The 16574-nt window shown below is 51.2% G+C and overlaps 1 protein-coding gene across 11 annotated transcripts in view; it reads left to right on the forward strand.

Moving 5' to 3' along the window:
* TACC2 (transforming acidic coiled-coil containing protein 2) overlaps positions 1 to 16574 on the forward strand; it is a 205148-nt gene that overhangs the window by 157229 nt on the left and 31345 nt on the right. For 10 of the 11 annotated variants that reach the window (XM_082673176.1, XM_082673182.1, XM_082673184.1 and 7 more), the window contains 3 exons: positions 8691 to 10002; positions 13834 to 13894; positions 15021 to 15222. In XM_082673176.1, the coding sequence (XP_082529302.1) occupies positions 8691 to 10002; positions 13834 to 13894; positions 15021 to 15222 (1575 nt within the window). The remainder of the gene's footprint in view (positions 1 to 8690; positions 10003 to 13833; positions 13895 to 15020; positions 15223 to 16574) is intronic. The other variant, XM_082673177.1, reaches the window with a different exon arrangement.

Here is a 16574-nt window from a genome sequence, read left to right on the forward strand (position 1 = left end):
TTGACCTTAATGTTGGTTTTAGAAAGAAATGGATGGGATTCTTTCTAGCTGCTCTGGCTTCAAGCTGGCCATAGTTTTAGGGCAGATACTCCTGGAGCTTTGTTCCTAAGCAAATGTGCTCCATGGTGCTGGGGGAAGAGGAGAGATACCTTTGCTGGTGTCTGATAAATGCAGTTTTCATATTCTCCCCTTTTGACAGCTTATCAGTTAGTAGTACCTGATGCTGCAAAGTTCGTTTAGGCACTGAGCTCTGAGAGGGTAATTATTGGAATTTATTTGATTTTAAGGTGGGGAAGAAGCAGGAAGGGCTGCTTACATTTCTCAGGGAGTCGTTTGCACCCCAGCTTTCTTTCTTTCATATAATAAAGAACGTAAAAATTCCATTTCTTATAATATTGTAAAAAATTCGCCCCAAGGTTTTAATGGAAAGTGGCTGAATGACAAACACATTTTAATCCTTAGGTCAAATGTGCGCTTAAGAATAAATTATCCTTTCTTATGGGTATAATAAGTTCATGCCTATACATGTGTGGGATACCTTAGGAAAGATGTCAGAAGAAGAATGAAGGCCGAGGACAGTGCGTGGTCCACCCCCAAGCGCCATGCAGCGTCCAGAGGACGGTCATTGCTGTGGGCACGTGTGCGTCTTGTGGGATTTCCAGTCACATAGCGCTTCTGGGGTTGGTTTGCCACCTCTGTTCTTTTCTTCAGCCTGTCTTTGTTCCTTCTTCCTGACTTCTCTTTCAACAAAGCAAAGAACAATCTCCATTCTTAAACACGCACCCACACGCATGCACAACACTCACCTCTTGCTCGGATGGTAGTTTTTGAAAGAATGAACACTATGGAGGATTAAGAGAGAACCCCCAGTGGAAGGGGTTGGAGCCGTGAATTGCCATGAGTCACAGCCCCATGGAACTTTTGATTACCCTGGCTGGAGTCTGACTTCATGCTTCTCCTCCTTGGAGAACTACAGCGAGGCTACATGTATGCGGATTATACAATAAGGACGCTTACGGTCGGGATTGTGTCTGCCTAAAGCCCCCCCGTCTTGGGCTGTACAAAGATCCAGCTGATTTGTCGCACTCATTAGAAAAGTCTGCTGGTCCCTTCTGTGGACAGCGTGGGACGGTACAGATTAAAGAGGCACTGTGCTTGCTTGTGGAGGTGGCTAGAGGAGAAGAAAGCTTCCTTCTGGGAACCGAGGGAGAGAGAGGGCAAGAGAGGAAAATCTACCGTCTGGTGTTTGCCTCTGCAGAGTGCCTGCGATGTTGCTAAAGCTGCCAAAAGAACCACAGGAAATAATAGACGAGACCTTTGGCTGTGAATAAAGACATGATGTTTCCTCCTGGAAACTTAATTTTACAAAATAATCTGTCACCTTACCTTGGGTGCTGCCAGCATGATTGTGCTGCATGGGACAGGATAATGGGTGAGATGTGGCTGGCCACCATGTGTCTGCCGCTCGTCTGGGCTGTGCCAGGGTGTGGCTTATCTGAGCCCAGTTTTTTTTCTTTTTTTTTTCTTTTTTTTTTTAATAACTGACCTAAGATTTTTTTAATGATTGCATGATTTTACTAGTTATTAGGTAAATATACATTCCAGAGGCTCTTAGCATTTACCATTGATTAACATAGTCTGACTAGGGATGGTCACTCAAGCCTTTATGGCTTTTATTTCAATGGCTTTATAATTCTTGCGTAGTTGGTTAAAACTGATGGTTTAGCTCATGATACAAAAACATGTAACTGCCTATGTGGATTAGTCATTAAATCTTATTTTCAGCGAGGACAAGATTTTACCTTAGGTTGCTACGTTATAGACAGATTAACTAAAAAATAAAAGTGAAATTAACCTCTTTAATTGAAAAGAAACGGGAGGAAATTAATTTGAAAAGTTACGTGCACCCCATTGTTCATAGCAGCACTATTTACAATAGCCAAGACATGGAAGCAAACCAAGTGTCCATCGACAGATGAATGGACAGAGAAGATGCAGTGCATATATATACACAGTGGAATACCACCCAGCCATTAAAAAAGAACGAAATAATGCCATTTGCAGCAACATGGACGCACCCAGAGACCATCATATTAAGTGACGTAAGCCAGACAGAGAAAGACAAACATCATATAATATCACTTATATGTGGAATCCCAAAAAAATGATACAAATGAACTTATTTACAAAACAGAAATAGACCCACAGACATAAGAAACAAACCTACAGTTACCAGAGGGGGATAGCGGGGGAGTGGGAGGTAAATTAGGAGTTTGGGATTAGCACAAATACTCTACTGAGTGCAAAATAGTTAAACAGGGACCTACTGTAGAGCACAGGGAACTATTTTCAGTGTCTTGCAATAACCTATAATGGAAAAGAATCTGAAAAAGAAGAAGAAAAAAATATATATATAACTGAATCACTTTCTGAGCCGTTTTCTTATCTGTAAAATGAAGCAGGTGACCCGTGAGTCCTCTGAGATCCTTCCCACTCCGACTTTTCATGGTTCTGTGATCAGGACGCGTGGCTGCTCTACAGTGGCTGCATTATTACAACTCAAAACTGACCACTGAAGGACATAATTAAATAATAGCTCCATTTAGTGTCTGCCATGTGCCAGTCCTGTGCCAGGTTCTTAGCAAGTTTCATCCCATCTCAGGCAAGGGGAGGAGCCCCAGTGCTCACAGCATCCCGGTACTGGGCATCTCATCACCTGCTTGCCAGTGAGATGTGGGGCTTCTGGACCTTGACCTTGGTCTCAAAACAAGTGAGGGGCTGTGGGATCAGAATCCCCGCTTCTCGACTCCCTTCCATTTGGAAATCAAGTTGCTCTCTGTGCAGGCGAGATGAGCCGGTACATCCGAGGCAGAGGGTAGGCCATGCGGTTGCCAGGTGGGTGGCAAGTAGATGGTCAGTGAGGAAAGCCCGTCTATGAGACCAGGGGCGGGTTTCCATCCTACAGTTGCCCTCCCTCTGGAGACGCGGTTCCCCGTGGGGGAAGCGCTGTTTGCTCATTGTCGCTGGGAGGATGCCCAGCACAGGGAAGGCCGGTGTGGGGGCCTTGGAGGTGACCGGAGCCACCCGTGCCCTGCTTGACCTCGACCTTTCCTCATTGCTCCGCGGGGAGGGTGGCCTCGTTGAGGCTCCAGTTGTGCTCCACGTGGCCGTGTGTGGACTGCTGTCTGCAGATTGACCCAGAAGGGAGCTTACTGCACCCAGGGGCTTCTGTTTTCACGTCTCAGGACTCAGTCTCCATACATATTGTCACTTGCTTTCATCTCCTCTGAGGTTGAAGTGCAGGGTGCCCGCCGCAGAGAGACAGGAAGCCTCCTGGTATCAGGCGAGGCATCTGAGAGCTCGGCCAGGCGAGGGCCCTTCCCGTCCTGGGGCAGGGGCACAGGGAGTGGGGTCACGGTGGCGTGTGTAAGAGTTGGGGCCCACGGCTGCTGTTTCCTGGCACTGGTGTACCCGGGACTAGGTGCTTACGTCCTCCTCCTGTTTCATCCTCACAAGAATGCTTGATGTATGGTTGAGGCTCAGAGGAGTTGAATAACCTGCCAGGGGTGGCCCTGGGCACCTTGGGGGGCACACCAGGAACCTGGCAGGGCCCTGGGCCTCTGGACTCACATTGTCTGCCCTTAATGACCTCGCTGGAGGATCTTGACTGCACTCAACGTCCAGCTCAGGTGGATCCAACCTGTTTTCACAGAGAATTTCTCCATCTGCAAACAGTCACCCCGGTCAATAGCTGTCGTGACCCACAGAGCCTCGAGCAGGGCTGCTCCTCAGCCTTTGGGAGCTGAAGGCAGGTTGGAGAGCATAGACGTGGGAGAGCAGGGCAGGTGTCCAGGAAGCAGCGGGCACAGACCTGCCAGGTGTGGAGGTCCTCGGGACCCAGCAGGGTCTGCGTGAGAGTCCGGAAGCCTCCCGGGTCTGGGAGAGAAGCCGGTTTTGCATGGGCTGCCTGCCTCTCTTGCTGGTCCGTTCTGGGTTTAGTGACCACATCAGAGAGTGGACACACAGGGACCGCATCTGCCTGTCACTTCCACCTGCCCTGACGTCCCACACCGCTGAGTCCCCATAAGCAATCAGAACTCACCTCAAAGATCAGTCCAAGCCATCCAGGCTGATCCTCCAAGCCGTATCTGTGGCCACATGTGAAAACATTGCCCCCGGAGATGTGAAGAACTAGACTGTGTCCTGATAGGAAGCAGGTGACATGAGCTAGCCCGGGCCCGACTTGCCTGCTCTGGGAGCCACCTGTGGCACCTGTGAAAATGGGCGTTCCGGCCCTGATCCCAGCCGTGCTGAGCTGCTTCGCCAGGGAGGAGCCACAAGTCAGGGCTTTCAGTGAGCGTCTCAGGCAAAATGCTGCATGAGGACTGAGTCAGGCTCTATTTATCTCTCATTAGCCTACTTAAAACGGAGGCCTTGGGCTTCCCTGGTGGCGCAGTGGTTGGGAATCCGCCTGCCAATGTAGGGGACACGGGTTCGTGCCCCAGTCCGGGAAGATCCCACATGCCGCGGAGCGGCTGGGCCCGTGAGTCATGGCCGCTGAGCCTGCGCGTTCGGAGCCTGGGCTCCGTAACGGGAGAGGCCACAACAGTGAGAGGCCCGCGTACTGCAAAAAAAAGAAAAAAACAAAAACGGAGGCCTTTTCCAGAACAAACATTATTGATTGCAATCGATTATTATTCACATACTTGGAAGGATGTAGAGCTAGGCTCCCCGTGTACAAGACCATTTACGCTTGATACACTGGGTGAGGCTAAGCGTCTGAGTGCAGGGGTGCCTTGTGTTGGCACCTTTAGGCCTCTGGGCCCGTGGGTTCCTGCCCAGGGTGAGCTGGCTGGGGGTGGGGTGGGGGGAGGCGGAGGGAGCAGCACAACACAGCTGGCAGTACGTGCTCCAGTTAGAAGCAGTCAGCAAGGCCTTTGAAGACAGTAGTGTGAGAGTTGGGTGACATCGGTTACCCCTTGTTGGCTTTCTCCCTTTCCTTGGAATCCCCTCTTGTTTCCAAACACATTTCTTTTTTCCTTAGCTCGGGGATTGTATTGCCTAGCACAGTTAGGGACTGCACTGTGTGCCCTCAAGTTCATATGTTGAAGCCCTGACCCCCCAAAGTGACTGTATTTGAAGATAGGACCTTTAAGGAGGTGACGAAGGTTAAATGAGGTCGTAAGGCGCTAATCTATTAGGGCTGGCGTCCCTGTAAGAAGAGGAGGGGACGTTAGGGATGAGCTCACACAGAGCAAAGGCCGTGTGAGGACACAGGGAGAAGATGGCCGTCAGCAAGTCAAGGAGAAACCAAACCTGTGGACCCCTTGACCTCGGACTTCCAGCCTCCAGAGCTGTGTTGTTTAAGCCCTTTGGTCTGTGGACTTTGTTCTGGTGGCCTGAGCTGACTGATATGTCGGGCACCACCTAGTAATCCTTTGGGTGTCATGAACCAAAGATGCTGATTTTGTCCTCAGACTGAGCCAGAACCTGGAGCCAGGACGAAGCGTTGGTCTCCAGGGCAAGCGTTGCCCAGGTCTGCGCTGTTGGGATGCAGCAGGCAGACGACGTGAGCACGTGGATGGATCCTTCCTTACCTCTGTGTCCACAGCATGCCCCACAGTGGTTGACGTACAGAAGGCAGCCAGATTGTTTGACATACAGGAATGAATGAGTAAATTGTCTTCATGCAGATACGATGTATGGACATTTAGCAATCCAGTGGGGGGACCGGGAATCCAGTTGGACCACACTTGCTTTGGAAAATCAAGGCCTGCACGTGGCAGTGACCCATTTCTCTGGTCTAAAGTTTTCTCTGAAGAGCATCGAAGGGCCCTCCCAGCCCTGCTCCAGTCAACAGACAATAAAACAGTGGTTCTCAACCAGGGATTATTGCGCCCCCCAGGGAACATTTGGTAATTTCTAGACACATTTTTGTTGTCACAGCTTGGGGTGGGGGGATGCTAATGGCATCTAGTGGGCAGAAGCCAAGGATTCTGCTAGACATCCTGCAATGAACAGGCTGGGCCCGCTGCGACAAAGTACTGACCATCCTGAGATGGCCACAGTGCCGAGGCTAAGAAGCCCTGTGTCGAGACTCGATTTCCTGGTCCATGATGATTTAATTAGGGTGTGTCAGTTCTAAAGAGGAAAGCCACATTAAGCCGTCAGAGAGCTTTTCTTCTGGGGAAAACAGTTAGCAGATGGTTGAGCTGCATATCTGCTGACTGTTGCACGGTCTGGGGAGAACTCCTGACATCTGAAGGGCCTCGAAAGGCTTCCTTCTTCAGGCTGCTGGGGTATGCGTAGCAGCCTGAGAGAACGCAGGTCAGCAGTTGTGGGCCTTGCTTTGGAAATGATGGGCTGGGCTGAGGCCCTTTCTCTCTCCTGCAAGGCCCACTTGAAACACCTGGTCCTCTGAGTCCCCTGGTCCTTCGGTGCCCTCTGTACTGTGTGTCCAGGGCAGGAAGGGGGGGCAACTGCTGATGCGAGGATGGGGTGCCGGAGGGTGCCAGTCTCTGGAGGAAATAGGGAGGGAGACGGTTGTAGAAAGAAGAAGGGAGGGGACATCTTTTGAGATGAGAATGAAGCAGGAGTGTTTTCGAGACACGGAGGAATCTTTTGGCAAAAAGTGTTGAGAGCCTTCAAGCAAGTGCTCCCATCTTCTAGGACATCTGCTTCAAGTAGGGCCTGGGGTGGCTTTGGATGCAGAAGAGAAGGGAAGGTTTGAAACCATGGCTGGCGAATAGACCTGCTTCCAGGAAGTGATCTCAATGCCAGAGGCATTTATTGAGCTGGCAAGAGAAAGTGTGGCAGGTCCAGGGAAAACGAAGATAAATGAGACCAGTTCCTGAACTCAGGAGGCCGGCAGTTTCCTCGTGTTGTCTTCATCTCCTGCGGTTCTCTGCTAAGTGCTCACCACCTCGGGGTGTGCTGCCGTGAGCATGAACCGCTCTGAGAAAAATCTACAGTAGGAAGCCAGTTTGGGGGTGAGTGAGCATTTCTCAAACCTTGTTGGTTTGTTGGAATGAGGGATTAGGGCTGCCAGATTTAGCAAACAAAAATACAGAGCGTCCAATTAAATTAGAATCGCAGATACACAGTGAGTGACTGGGACATATTTACACTAAAAAATGTATTCTTTTATTCTAAATGCAAATTTAACTGAACATCCTATATTTTATCTGGCAACCCATGGCAAGGGGTGGGGTGGGTACTGCAGGATATAACTCCTGTAGTGGAATGCCGTCCCAAGTCATATACGTGCCAGCTCTTTTTTTTTTTTTTTCCTTTTTTTGGCCGCTGCACACAGCATGCGGGATTTTAGTTCCCCGACCAGGGATCGAAACTGCGCCCCCTACGGTGGAAGCCCGGAGTCTTACCCACTGGACCGCCGGGGAAGTCCCTGTGCCAGCTCTTGAATTCCTTCTTCTGCAGGCCACTTTGCAACATTTTCTCCCCTTTGTCTAGGGACACGTTTTCAGTTTTCTGGCCAATCGTTTTCTGGCATCTTGACTGCCCAGGACAGCTGTGAAGCCAGAAATGCATGCAGGGTGCCGCCGGGTGCAGGCAGAGCCCAGGGTAGCCGAGGCCAGGCTGGCCGCATCCCAGCAGAGCAGTGGGGTCATGAGATGATGGAATGTCTCGGCCAGCATCTGGAGCGCCCGCAGCATGTTTTAAAATAAGGATCAGCCTCCTTGGCTGGTAGTGGCTGAGGGAGGAGGAGAAACGGGGAAGAAGCTCTAGAAAAAAGGAGAGAGGATGGATGAGAGGGAAGGCGGATGAGAGGGAAGGCCAAGAAGAGGAGCATGGCAGGCAGGGTTGGAGGGAGAGATCACGGGGATCCCTGGAGTCGGGACAGGTGGCAGACGGGATGAGCTCAGTCCTGCTGCAGTTGCCCTGGGCCTCCAGATAAAGGCTCTGACGAGTCAAGAGCAGGCTGGATGATGATAGCAACTAGTATTTCCCAAAGGCTCACTATGCTTTACTTGCATTCTTTCTCTGTCTTCCTTTCCTGCCCCTCTCCTTTACTTCAGCCACACTGGCCTCTGATATTTCTGCAACACACCAGGTGTGCGCCTACCCCAGGACCTTTGCACTTGCTGTTCCCTTTGCCTAGGATGCTTCCCCCCGCAAGTATCCCCCTGGTTCACGCCTTTACCTCGTTTCTGATCTTGGCTTCAGTGTTTCCTCCTTGGAGGGCTTTGCCCAGCTGCCTTATTTTAAAATTGCAACACCCCTCCCCTGGCTTTCTTTTTCTCCATAGCACTCATCACCGTCCAACAGTCCATACGTTTTACTTGTTTATTGTTCCTTGACTGTCTTCTCCCTAAAGAACGTAACTTCCAGAAGGGCAAAGATTTCGTTCATTGTTGAATACCCAACGCCCAGAACAGGTGCTTTGTTTGATCAGGCACTTGGTAAACGTATTTTGAATGACAAGGATTTGAGCTATTCCTTAAACAGCCCTTATTGCTCCCACTTTACAGATGAGAGAGCTGAGGGTCAGCTTGTCCAGACCCTGGAGCCAATGGGTGAGAGCAGGATTTGTACCCAAGCAGCATGCCTGTCCAGTGAAGGGTGGGCTGACCTGGGGCTCTGGTATTAGAGGGTTGTAGTCTGGCATGGGATGAGAGACTGTCCGAAGTGTCCTGTGTCCTTCAGTGACGGCTTTGTCTCCGTTTCCTCAGGATGTGGCTCTGAGCCGGTCTGTGTCCCCGATGGCCCCCACAGCAGCTCGGTGGAAGGAAGTCCTTTCCGTCCTCCGACACAGTCCTTCTCCTCCGTCTTCGATGAAGACAAGCCGATAGCCAGCAGCGGGACTTACAACTTGGACTTTGACAACATCGAGCTGGTGGATAATTTTCAGACCTTGGAGCCTCGCTCCTCAGACTCTAAGAATCAGGATTGCAAGGTGAGCTCGCGGAGGAAGTCCACGGACTCTGTCCCCATCTCTAAGTCGACGTTATCCCGCTCGCTCAGCCTGCAAGCCGGTGACTTTGATGGTGCTTCTTGCTCAGGCAACCCCGAGGCCGCGGCCCCGGCCCCGGATGCACATAGCACGGGTTCGAGCAGTGCTTCCAGTACCCTTAAGCGAACTAAGAAACCGAGGCCACCTTCCTTAAAAAAGAAACAGACCACTAAGAAACCCCCTGAAACCCCCCCAGTGAAAGAGACACAGCAAGAGCCAGCCGAAGAGAGTCCCGACCCCAGCGAGGAGAATCGAATCGCCGAGACGAAAACGGAATCGGCCAAGACGGAAGGTTCTGGACCAGCCTTATCGGAGGAGGCACCCGTAGAACCTGCTGCTGTGCCCAAGGCTGCCTGCCCTCTGGACTCCGAGGGTGCAGAAGGGGCCATCCCCCCAGCTTCTGGGGGTGGCAGAGTGCAGAACTCACCCCTCGCTGGAAGGAAAGCATTGTCTCCTGCCACGGCCCCAGAGGTGGTGGAGGTGTCCCCATTGGATACTGGGGGGCAAGAGGACTCCCCAGCCAAAGGCCTCTCAGTGAGGCTGGAGTTTGACTATTCTGAGGACAAGGGTAGTTGGGACACCCAGCAGGAAAACCCCCCTCCCACCAAAAAGATAGGCAAAAAGCCGGTTGCCAAAATGCCCCTAAGGAGGCCAAAGATGAAAAAAACACCCGAAAAACTCGACAACACTCCTGCCTCGCCTACCAGATCCCCTGCTGAACCCAATGACATCCCTATCGCTAAAGGTACCTACACCTTTGATATTGACAAGTGGGATGACCCCAATTTTAACCCTTTTTCTTCCACCTCAAAAATGCAGGAGTCTCCCAAACTGCCCCAACAGTCATACAGCTTTGACCCGGACGCCTGTGACGAGTCCACTGAGCCCTTTAAGACATGCTCTAAGACCCCCAGCTCACCTTCTAAATCCCCAGCCTCCTTTGAGATCCCAGCCAGTACCGTCGAAGCCAATGGAGTGGACGGGGATGGGCTGAACAAGCCCGCCAAGAAGAAGAAGACGCCCCTCAAGACGTAAGTTCAGGGGTGCAGGTGGTAAGATCGGAGTCGGGGCTGAGCATTGGCTGTGATTGTCGCTCACGTGCCTGGATGACCCGTCCCCCATTGGCTGCAGTGCCACCATGTTTGCGGCAGGATACCTGTTTTCATTCCTCTCTGCGCCCACGGTGCTGGCTTTTCCCATCCACATATCCCGTTGGGTCTAGAGTCATTGATCTTTTGCCTCAATTAGTCAGTGGTCTAAAGCTTTACTTGTAGCTGAAGACCTGACTTTCAACTTCAGGAGAGTGTGGGAACCATGGAAAGGGAGCAGCCCAGTGGAGGTCTGGTCAGCCTCCCTGTTGGTGACTTGGCATTTTCTGTTTAACACATGAATTGCTTTTTGGAGTGGCCTCAAAACTAAGAGATCTGCCCTTATATTATTAAAATTTGTAGTGTTTGTTTCTGCCCATTAAGGAGACATTAGCCCAGGAGGCAAACACAGTAGGCTTGGGAAGCCCTTGAGAGAGAGAGAGGTCCAGTCTGGGCCCCTTCCTGTACCCCAGCTAACGTGTAAGAAGCATGCCCGTTTGTCTTCAGCCCTGTGTAGTCATCTTCATAGACGAGCGTCCACAGGCCCTGTAGGTCCAGAACAGGTCAATGCAACCTGAAAGGGAGAAGCAGTCCCCACGGTCCCCAGGAGGCCATTAATAATCAGGTCTGCTATCCAAACACTGGCCAAGTAGACTGAGCATAACACTACGTGTCCACGCCTCTGGAATTCATCCCAAGACCCAGCTCCAACTCGGATGGCTACCGGTCCATCCTCAGGACTTTGGTCCAAGTGTAGGTGGTTTGGTGCTTGGAGCTTTTCTGCACTCATGTAGTAGCGTCAATAATTTAACAAGGCCAAGGAGACCGGGCTGCTGGCGGCAACTCAGCAGCACAGACCATAGCTGCTGGCCCTTCCGAGTCTGCCTGGCACAAATGGAGATAGATGGTGACCTGTTTACCTCTCGTTCTGGGCTCCCCCAAGCATTTAACATTTGAGAAGAACCCAAGGCTTCCTGAGAAGAAGGTCTCTAAGCAGGCTTTGGCCTTGGATCGCCTTACCTCTGTCCGGTGTTGGATAGAGGAAACAGTCCTGGCCAAAAATGGGACTTTTCTTAGGTCGGCGGCCAAACCAGGCCCTCCTTGAAGATTCCATAGCATCTTTGTTGGAAGCTTTATTTTAAGCCGCAAACCGGAGAAATCTGAAAGGCCCAAATCTCAAAGCTAATATCTCATTTGGGGGATGAGAGCCAGTTTGTAGCCACTACCTCCTCCTTCCCCGCAGGTAGCTTGGTTCTCTTCTGTTCTGTCATCAGAGGTAGCTAACCGAGGTTGGGGAAGCTAACCCATCTCCGGGTCTTACCTCTAGGGCAGATGGCTTGGAATCCTACACTGGGGTGACAAAGCTCTTTGAGCCACCAACATTTTATGGGATAACTGGAACCAAGAGAGGAAGGCGTTCTCTGACAGCCCCTCTCCAGAAAGCGGGGATGTGGCCCACACTTCCAAGCAGAGCAGCGGAGGGCTGTTGGAGCCTCTAACCCATTAATAACCAGTTGTCTGCAGATTTACCTTTTTTGTCAGTTCCTTCTGTCTGTCTCTCTTTTTCTTTGTCTTCTTGTCTTAGGATGGTTGAAGACGTGATGTCTGTATGTTCTCTGTTGTAAGTAAATTAAACGGAATCTGCCTCTTACACTAAATGTGCTTTTTTCTGCCTTTGTTTTTGCTTCCAAGCTCTTTATTTCCTTTCCATGGCTGCTCCTTACGTATTTCTGTGGCGGGCCTGGGAATGATGGGGCATGGGGCTTCCCAGTAGCAGAGGTTATTTATCTGTTTCATCGTGATTAGCATAAATGAAACTGCTTGGCTGTGAAAACGTGATTATCCAACATCTGCCTGCTTGTCAGGAATGGAAGTTTCTTTTTCCCCTTGCTTATTGGACGTCTTCATCTGAAACCCATACATTTTTTTTTTTTTCACTCTCATCCCATTCTTTCATTTGAAATTGGGCGATTGCTTTCAAAGTATCGTGGCTTCACATTAAAATAACCACCCAGTCCAACCTCAGGCAGCAACCGCTACCACTTGTTCTGGCTACACGTGAAGCAGAAATGTTTGCGCTGTTTCAAATTGAGACTGATGGGAGCCCCCTGAAACGCAGGGTCAGCTCAGTGGAGCACACGGCTGTGAGAGCCATCGCCAGGCTGCTCTGGGTCAGCAGGACCGGGCTAGGTATCAGCATGCCATCTGGGGGTCGCCTTGTTGAGGGAGACAGAGCAACAGAGCAGACCACCGCTGTGCCTGGACTGCTTTGCCTCCCTGGCCAGGAGAGATCTTGTGGGCTGCTCCCGGGGGGCCCAAGGACAGGCACTTTCTCTGCCTCTCCATTATTCCACGAGAAGCTGGCCTGGCCCCAGACATCCAGCAGCCCCGGGATAGGGTGGAATCTCTCAGGCTCTCTTCTGCCCAAGGGATTTCTCTGGTATTTTAGAGCCATTTAGCAACTGTAAAATACACAGTTGTATCTTTATATGCATGGATAAATATATGCTTCAAGCTGTGATTGCACTGTTCACGTGGCAAATGTCATAAATGCTGTAAATAACCATTTATGGTATTTCTTTCATGACTGAAAGCCATTGTTGGAGCGTTTCATTCCAGAGAACACGAGGAGGAACTTGGTGCCAATTTGCTCTGTCCACCCAGTTAACATTTAGAGCAGGGGAGGGGAGGGGGGTGGTCTAAGGTGAGGGGGACCCCCGCACAAGCCCTTGCCTTGCTGGGGGCAGGACCAGACCACGGAGGGGCCTGAGACCAGGGGGCAGGGGCCGATCTGCAGGTGGAGAAGCCTCCATTCTGATAGTGGAGATGCACCCCTGACCACCCAGTAGACTTAAGGGAGGCGTCTGTGCTAAAAGCCCCTTCTGACTCCTCTGGAGTCTGAGCTGATGCTCCCTTTGCCTAGGTCCTCCCCTCTCCTCCCCTCCCCCTCAGCCCCCAGTTATTTACATGAGGGGGAAAAAAAGAGAGACCAGAGTTGTTAGTCGTGGTTAGGAAAGACATTTTTTAAAAAATTGTTTCATCTCCGAAAAACAGTTCCGGAGATTGGTTGCACAACAATGTGAATGTACTTCACGCTACTGAACTGTACACTTAAAAGCGTTGAAGATGGTAAATTTTATGTTATGTGTATTCTACCATAATTTAAAAAAAAAATGATCTCACCCCTCGCCCTGCCTTTAGTCAGAATCCCACCCAGAAGGTCAGAGGTGCGGGAATCCATTAAGCTCAGGGTTCCCGCGCGTAGGAGGGAATCTGCCAGTTCTCGCTGAAGACCCGGGACTTTCCTTCCTGTTTCTGCACGGCTCCTTCAGTTGTTTGAGTGCTGTGTGGGCTTGGTCTTCTGTGAACTGGATCCTGTTAACTGGTGTCACGAGCTGACGTCCCCTCCCCCACCTTAGTTGGTTCAGACATTCCTGGATGGATCCAGATATATTAATCTGCTCACCAGAATCTGCCTTTTGAAATAAGAACATCTGGGTAAATTTAGCTTCATTTTCTGGGTCAGCTCTCCAAAATGGCATCTTTTCCGAGATTTCCAGCTTGATGACTCTTTCCCTCGGGGGCAATAATAATGTCTGTTAAAAAGTCGGAATGGATTGTCGGTGTGGACGTCTTTCAGTTGGTGTTGGAGTGGTGTAGACTGGAGGGTGGTCTGGGTCAGATACTCAGCAGTCAGACGCTCTGGGCCTCAGTCGGCTCTGGAATGTTCTGTGCCTCTGTCTGTTGTGTTTACATTTTCCATTTTGTTTCCAGTGACACATTTAGGGTGAAAAAGTCGCCAAAACGGTCTCCTCTCTCTGATCCACCTTCTCAGGTATAATGTTCCCTTGATACTTGTGATTTTATCCCTCACTCGGGAAGATAAGGCTGATGTGTTTTTATTCCCCATTAGTCAATAGAGTTTTCTTTTCTACTCATCATGCCCCTCTCCTTGCCTCCTACATGGAGGGCCCCTCAGTGTTTGCAAGACATTGTTTTGATCCCTTTCCTTGGGGAAACATCAGAGTATGTCCCAAGAATAGGCAGATGTTCAGGAAAAATGTCAGTTGGATTCTAGGGGAGTCGTGCTGGTCCATTTGGGCCAGTTAATCTGTTGAGAACTTAACTTGAATATCAGGTTGCGGAAGACTGTTGAGATAAACGCATATATAGTGAGAAAGAAATGAATATGTGTCAGGAACCCTGGATTACGTAACCAGGGTCAGGATGGGGAGATAAAGGGCTTTCATCCCCTGCAGAAGTGGCGGCTTGGGCTCCTTCTTCATGCGAGCCCCTGTCTCCCTCTTCCTGCAGTTCCTCTACCAAATATACGCCATTTCTCCTACCCTGTTTACAGACCAAGAAGGGTATCCTGAAGTATGTGCCAGGCCAAGGTCATAAAACAAGCAAAGCCCTGGCCAGCCAACCCTGGGCAGGGCGAGGCTGCAGAGAGGCGCCCAGCCCCACGAGAGGGGTCTTGGGTCCAATGCCACCTCTGCTGTAACACTTCTGGGCTCCCACCCTGCCCTGCTCAGCTGCACACCCTCTGTGGAGGTGGAGATGAGACCCCCCTCTCTCTACCTCCCGTGCCAGGCGTGAGGACTGTCAGGCAATGTTGATGATGTTGATGTACAAGCCTGAAGCACGGTGTGGGCGTCACACTATAGTTGCCTTCATCAGCATGCCCGTAGTAAAAGTTTCCTTATTTTTCTCAAAGCGAATGGGCAGGAGTATCTCAAATAACCAAGACACAAAATCCTGATTCTTTTAAAACCCACGGTCATCACCCCCTGAAACAAACCATCAGAAAAAGAAATTCATGGCGGAAAGACTTGGTGTCCTTGGGACTATTTTGAGCAGAGGAATTTGACAGGGACCGGTCCTGGTGAGGGGGGCCCAGACCCCTGTGGGTGGGCGCGGAGGCTGGACGAGAGAAGAGACAGCTTCCCTTCTCCTGGTAGGACCCCACCCCCGTGACCACGCCGGAAACGCCGCCCGTCATCTCCGCGGTGGTCCACGCAACCGACGAGGAGAAGCTGGCGGTCACCAACCAGAAGTGGACGTGCATGACGGTGGACCTGGAGGCCGACAAGCAGGACTACCCGCAGCCCTCGGACCTGTCCACCTTCGTCAACGAGACCAAGTTCAATTCGCCCACGGAGGGTAAGCAACTCGGTGGCCGCTGGACCACCACTCTGCCTTGGAGACCACTGCCCCTAGGGAGCAAAAGGCCAGAAAGGAACTTCTAAGCCAGGTAACCGTGCTGTTGGGGACCATCTCCCGGTGCACCCCGAGCTCAGGCTGCCTTTTGAAACAGCCTGAGGCTTGAAACCAGCCGAACGGTGACCCCGGGGCACCTGCTGAGAGCCTGCAGAGAGCTCTCTGCCTCGGGGTCCTGAGCTCACCTGAGCTTTGCACCTTCTCGGCTGTGTGGCTTACATCCCTTGAGGATTTCGAGTCAAGCGCTCAGGGTACGTCAACCTGCCTGTGGGGTCTCTTAGTCCACTGTTCATCGGCCCTACGGGACGTCCCACAGTGTGACCGACACCTGCTCAAGCCCCAAACCAGAGAGTCCCCCCAGGCTTGCCAACAAGAGAAACTGAGTCCTTCTGAATAGGCCCCAGGCAAGTCACTTATCTCATTAGTATCTTCCTTCCCCTTACCTATACCCACTTTCAGCTTTCTGCCTGATTCTTCGGCTTGAAAAATTCATGTATCTTAAGTCGGCAACTAGAACCTTCCTGCGAAGGATTAGTCCATTTCCAGGGGTGATGGTACCCTGCCTCCCTAGTCCTCCTGGGGCCTTTCCTCCACCCACCACCATGTAGGGCTTGTGAGCCTAGTACTGGACCGTCATTCCAGCACCGTGGGCTGTTGTGATGGTTCTAAGTTTCCCTTTCCAAGCTCTTGATTTCTAGCAATTTCTAAAAACTGAGTAGAATTCAATATGAGGACAGTCCTACAGGGAAACCTTATCTCCGCTTCTTTGCTGCTAAGGAGAAACCATGATCTCCATCAGACAGCCCCCTGCCCCCGCCTGGGCAGGGCAGGGCTGTAACCGAGGTGACTTAATTGTAAGTAGGAACGCTGCCTCTGGAGGTTCTTGTATGATCAGGCTTGTTGGCGGCTTGCTGTGTGCCCATGAGGTCTCTGAATGGTACCAGTGAGATCCATGTCAGGTTTGGGGGGGATTTGGGGTGCTTATCTTATTGTAATGCCTTTCTCTAGTTTGCTGATGAAAAGACAATCCAAATTACGAGTATTTGGACTTTCGGGCATTGTATTTTCTGCGTAATGGAGCCTTTGGTTGGTTGCCTGGTTGGCCCTCTGGCTACGGGTTTGGGAGGCTTAAGAGTGACCATGTCACTCCAACCTGACCCCTGGGGCCCAGGCCTGGCCTCAGCTTTTTTCAGTCCTCCTTTTCCTCTGTGCACACACCCCTGGACCGTGACTGTACCGGATGGAACCACTTTCCCCCAGGGACGCCCCTGCTCAGCTCCCCTGCAGTGGCTGCT

Source organism: Grampus griseus (assembly GCF_964374135.1).
Source record: "Grampus griseus genome assembly, chromosome: 16".
NCBI lineage: Eukaryota > Metazoa > Chordata > Mammalia > Artiodactyla > Delphinidae > Grampus > Grampus griseus.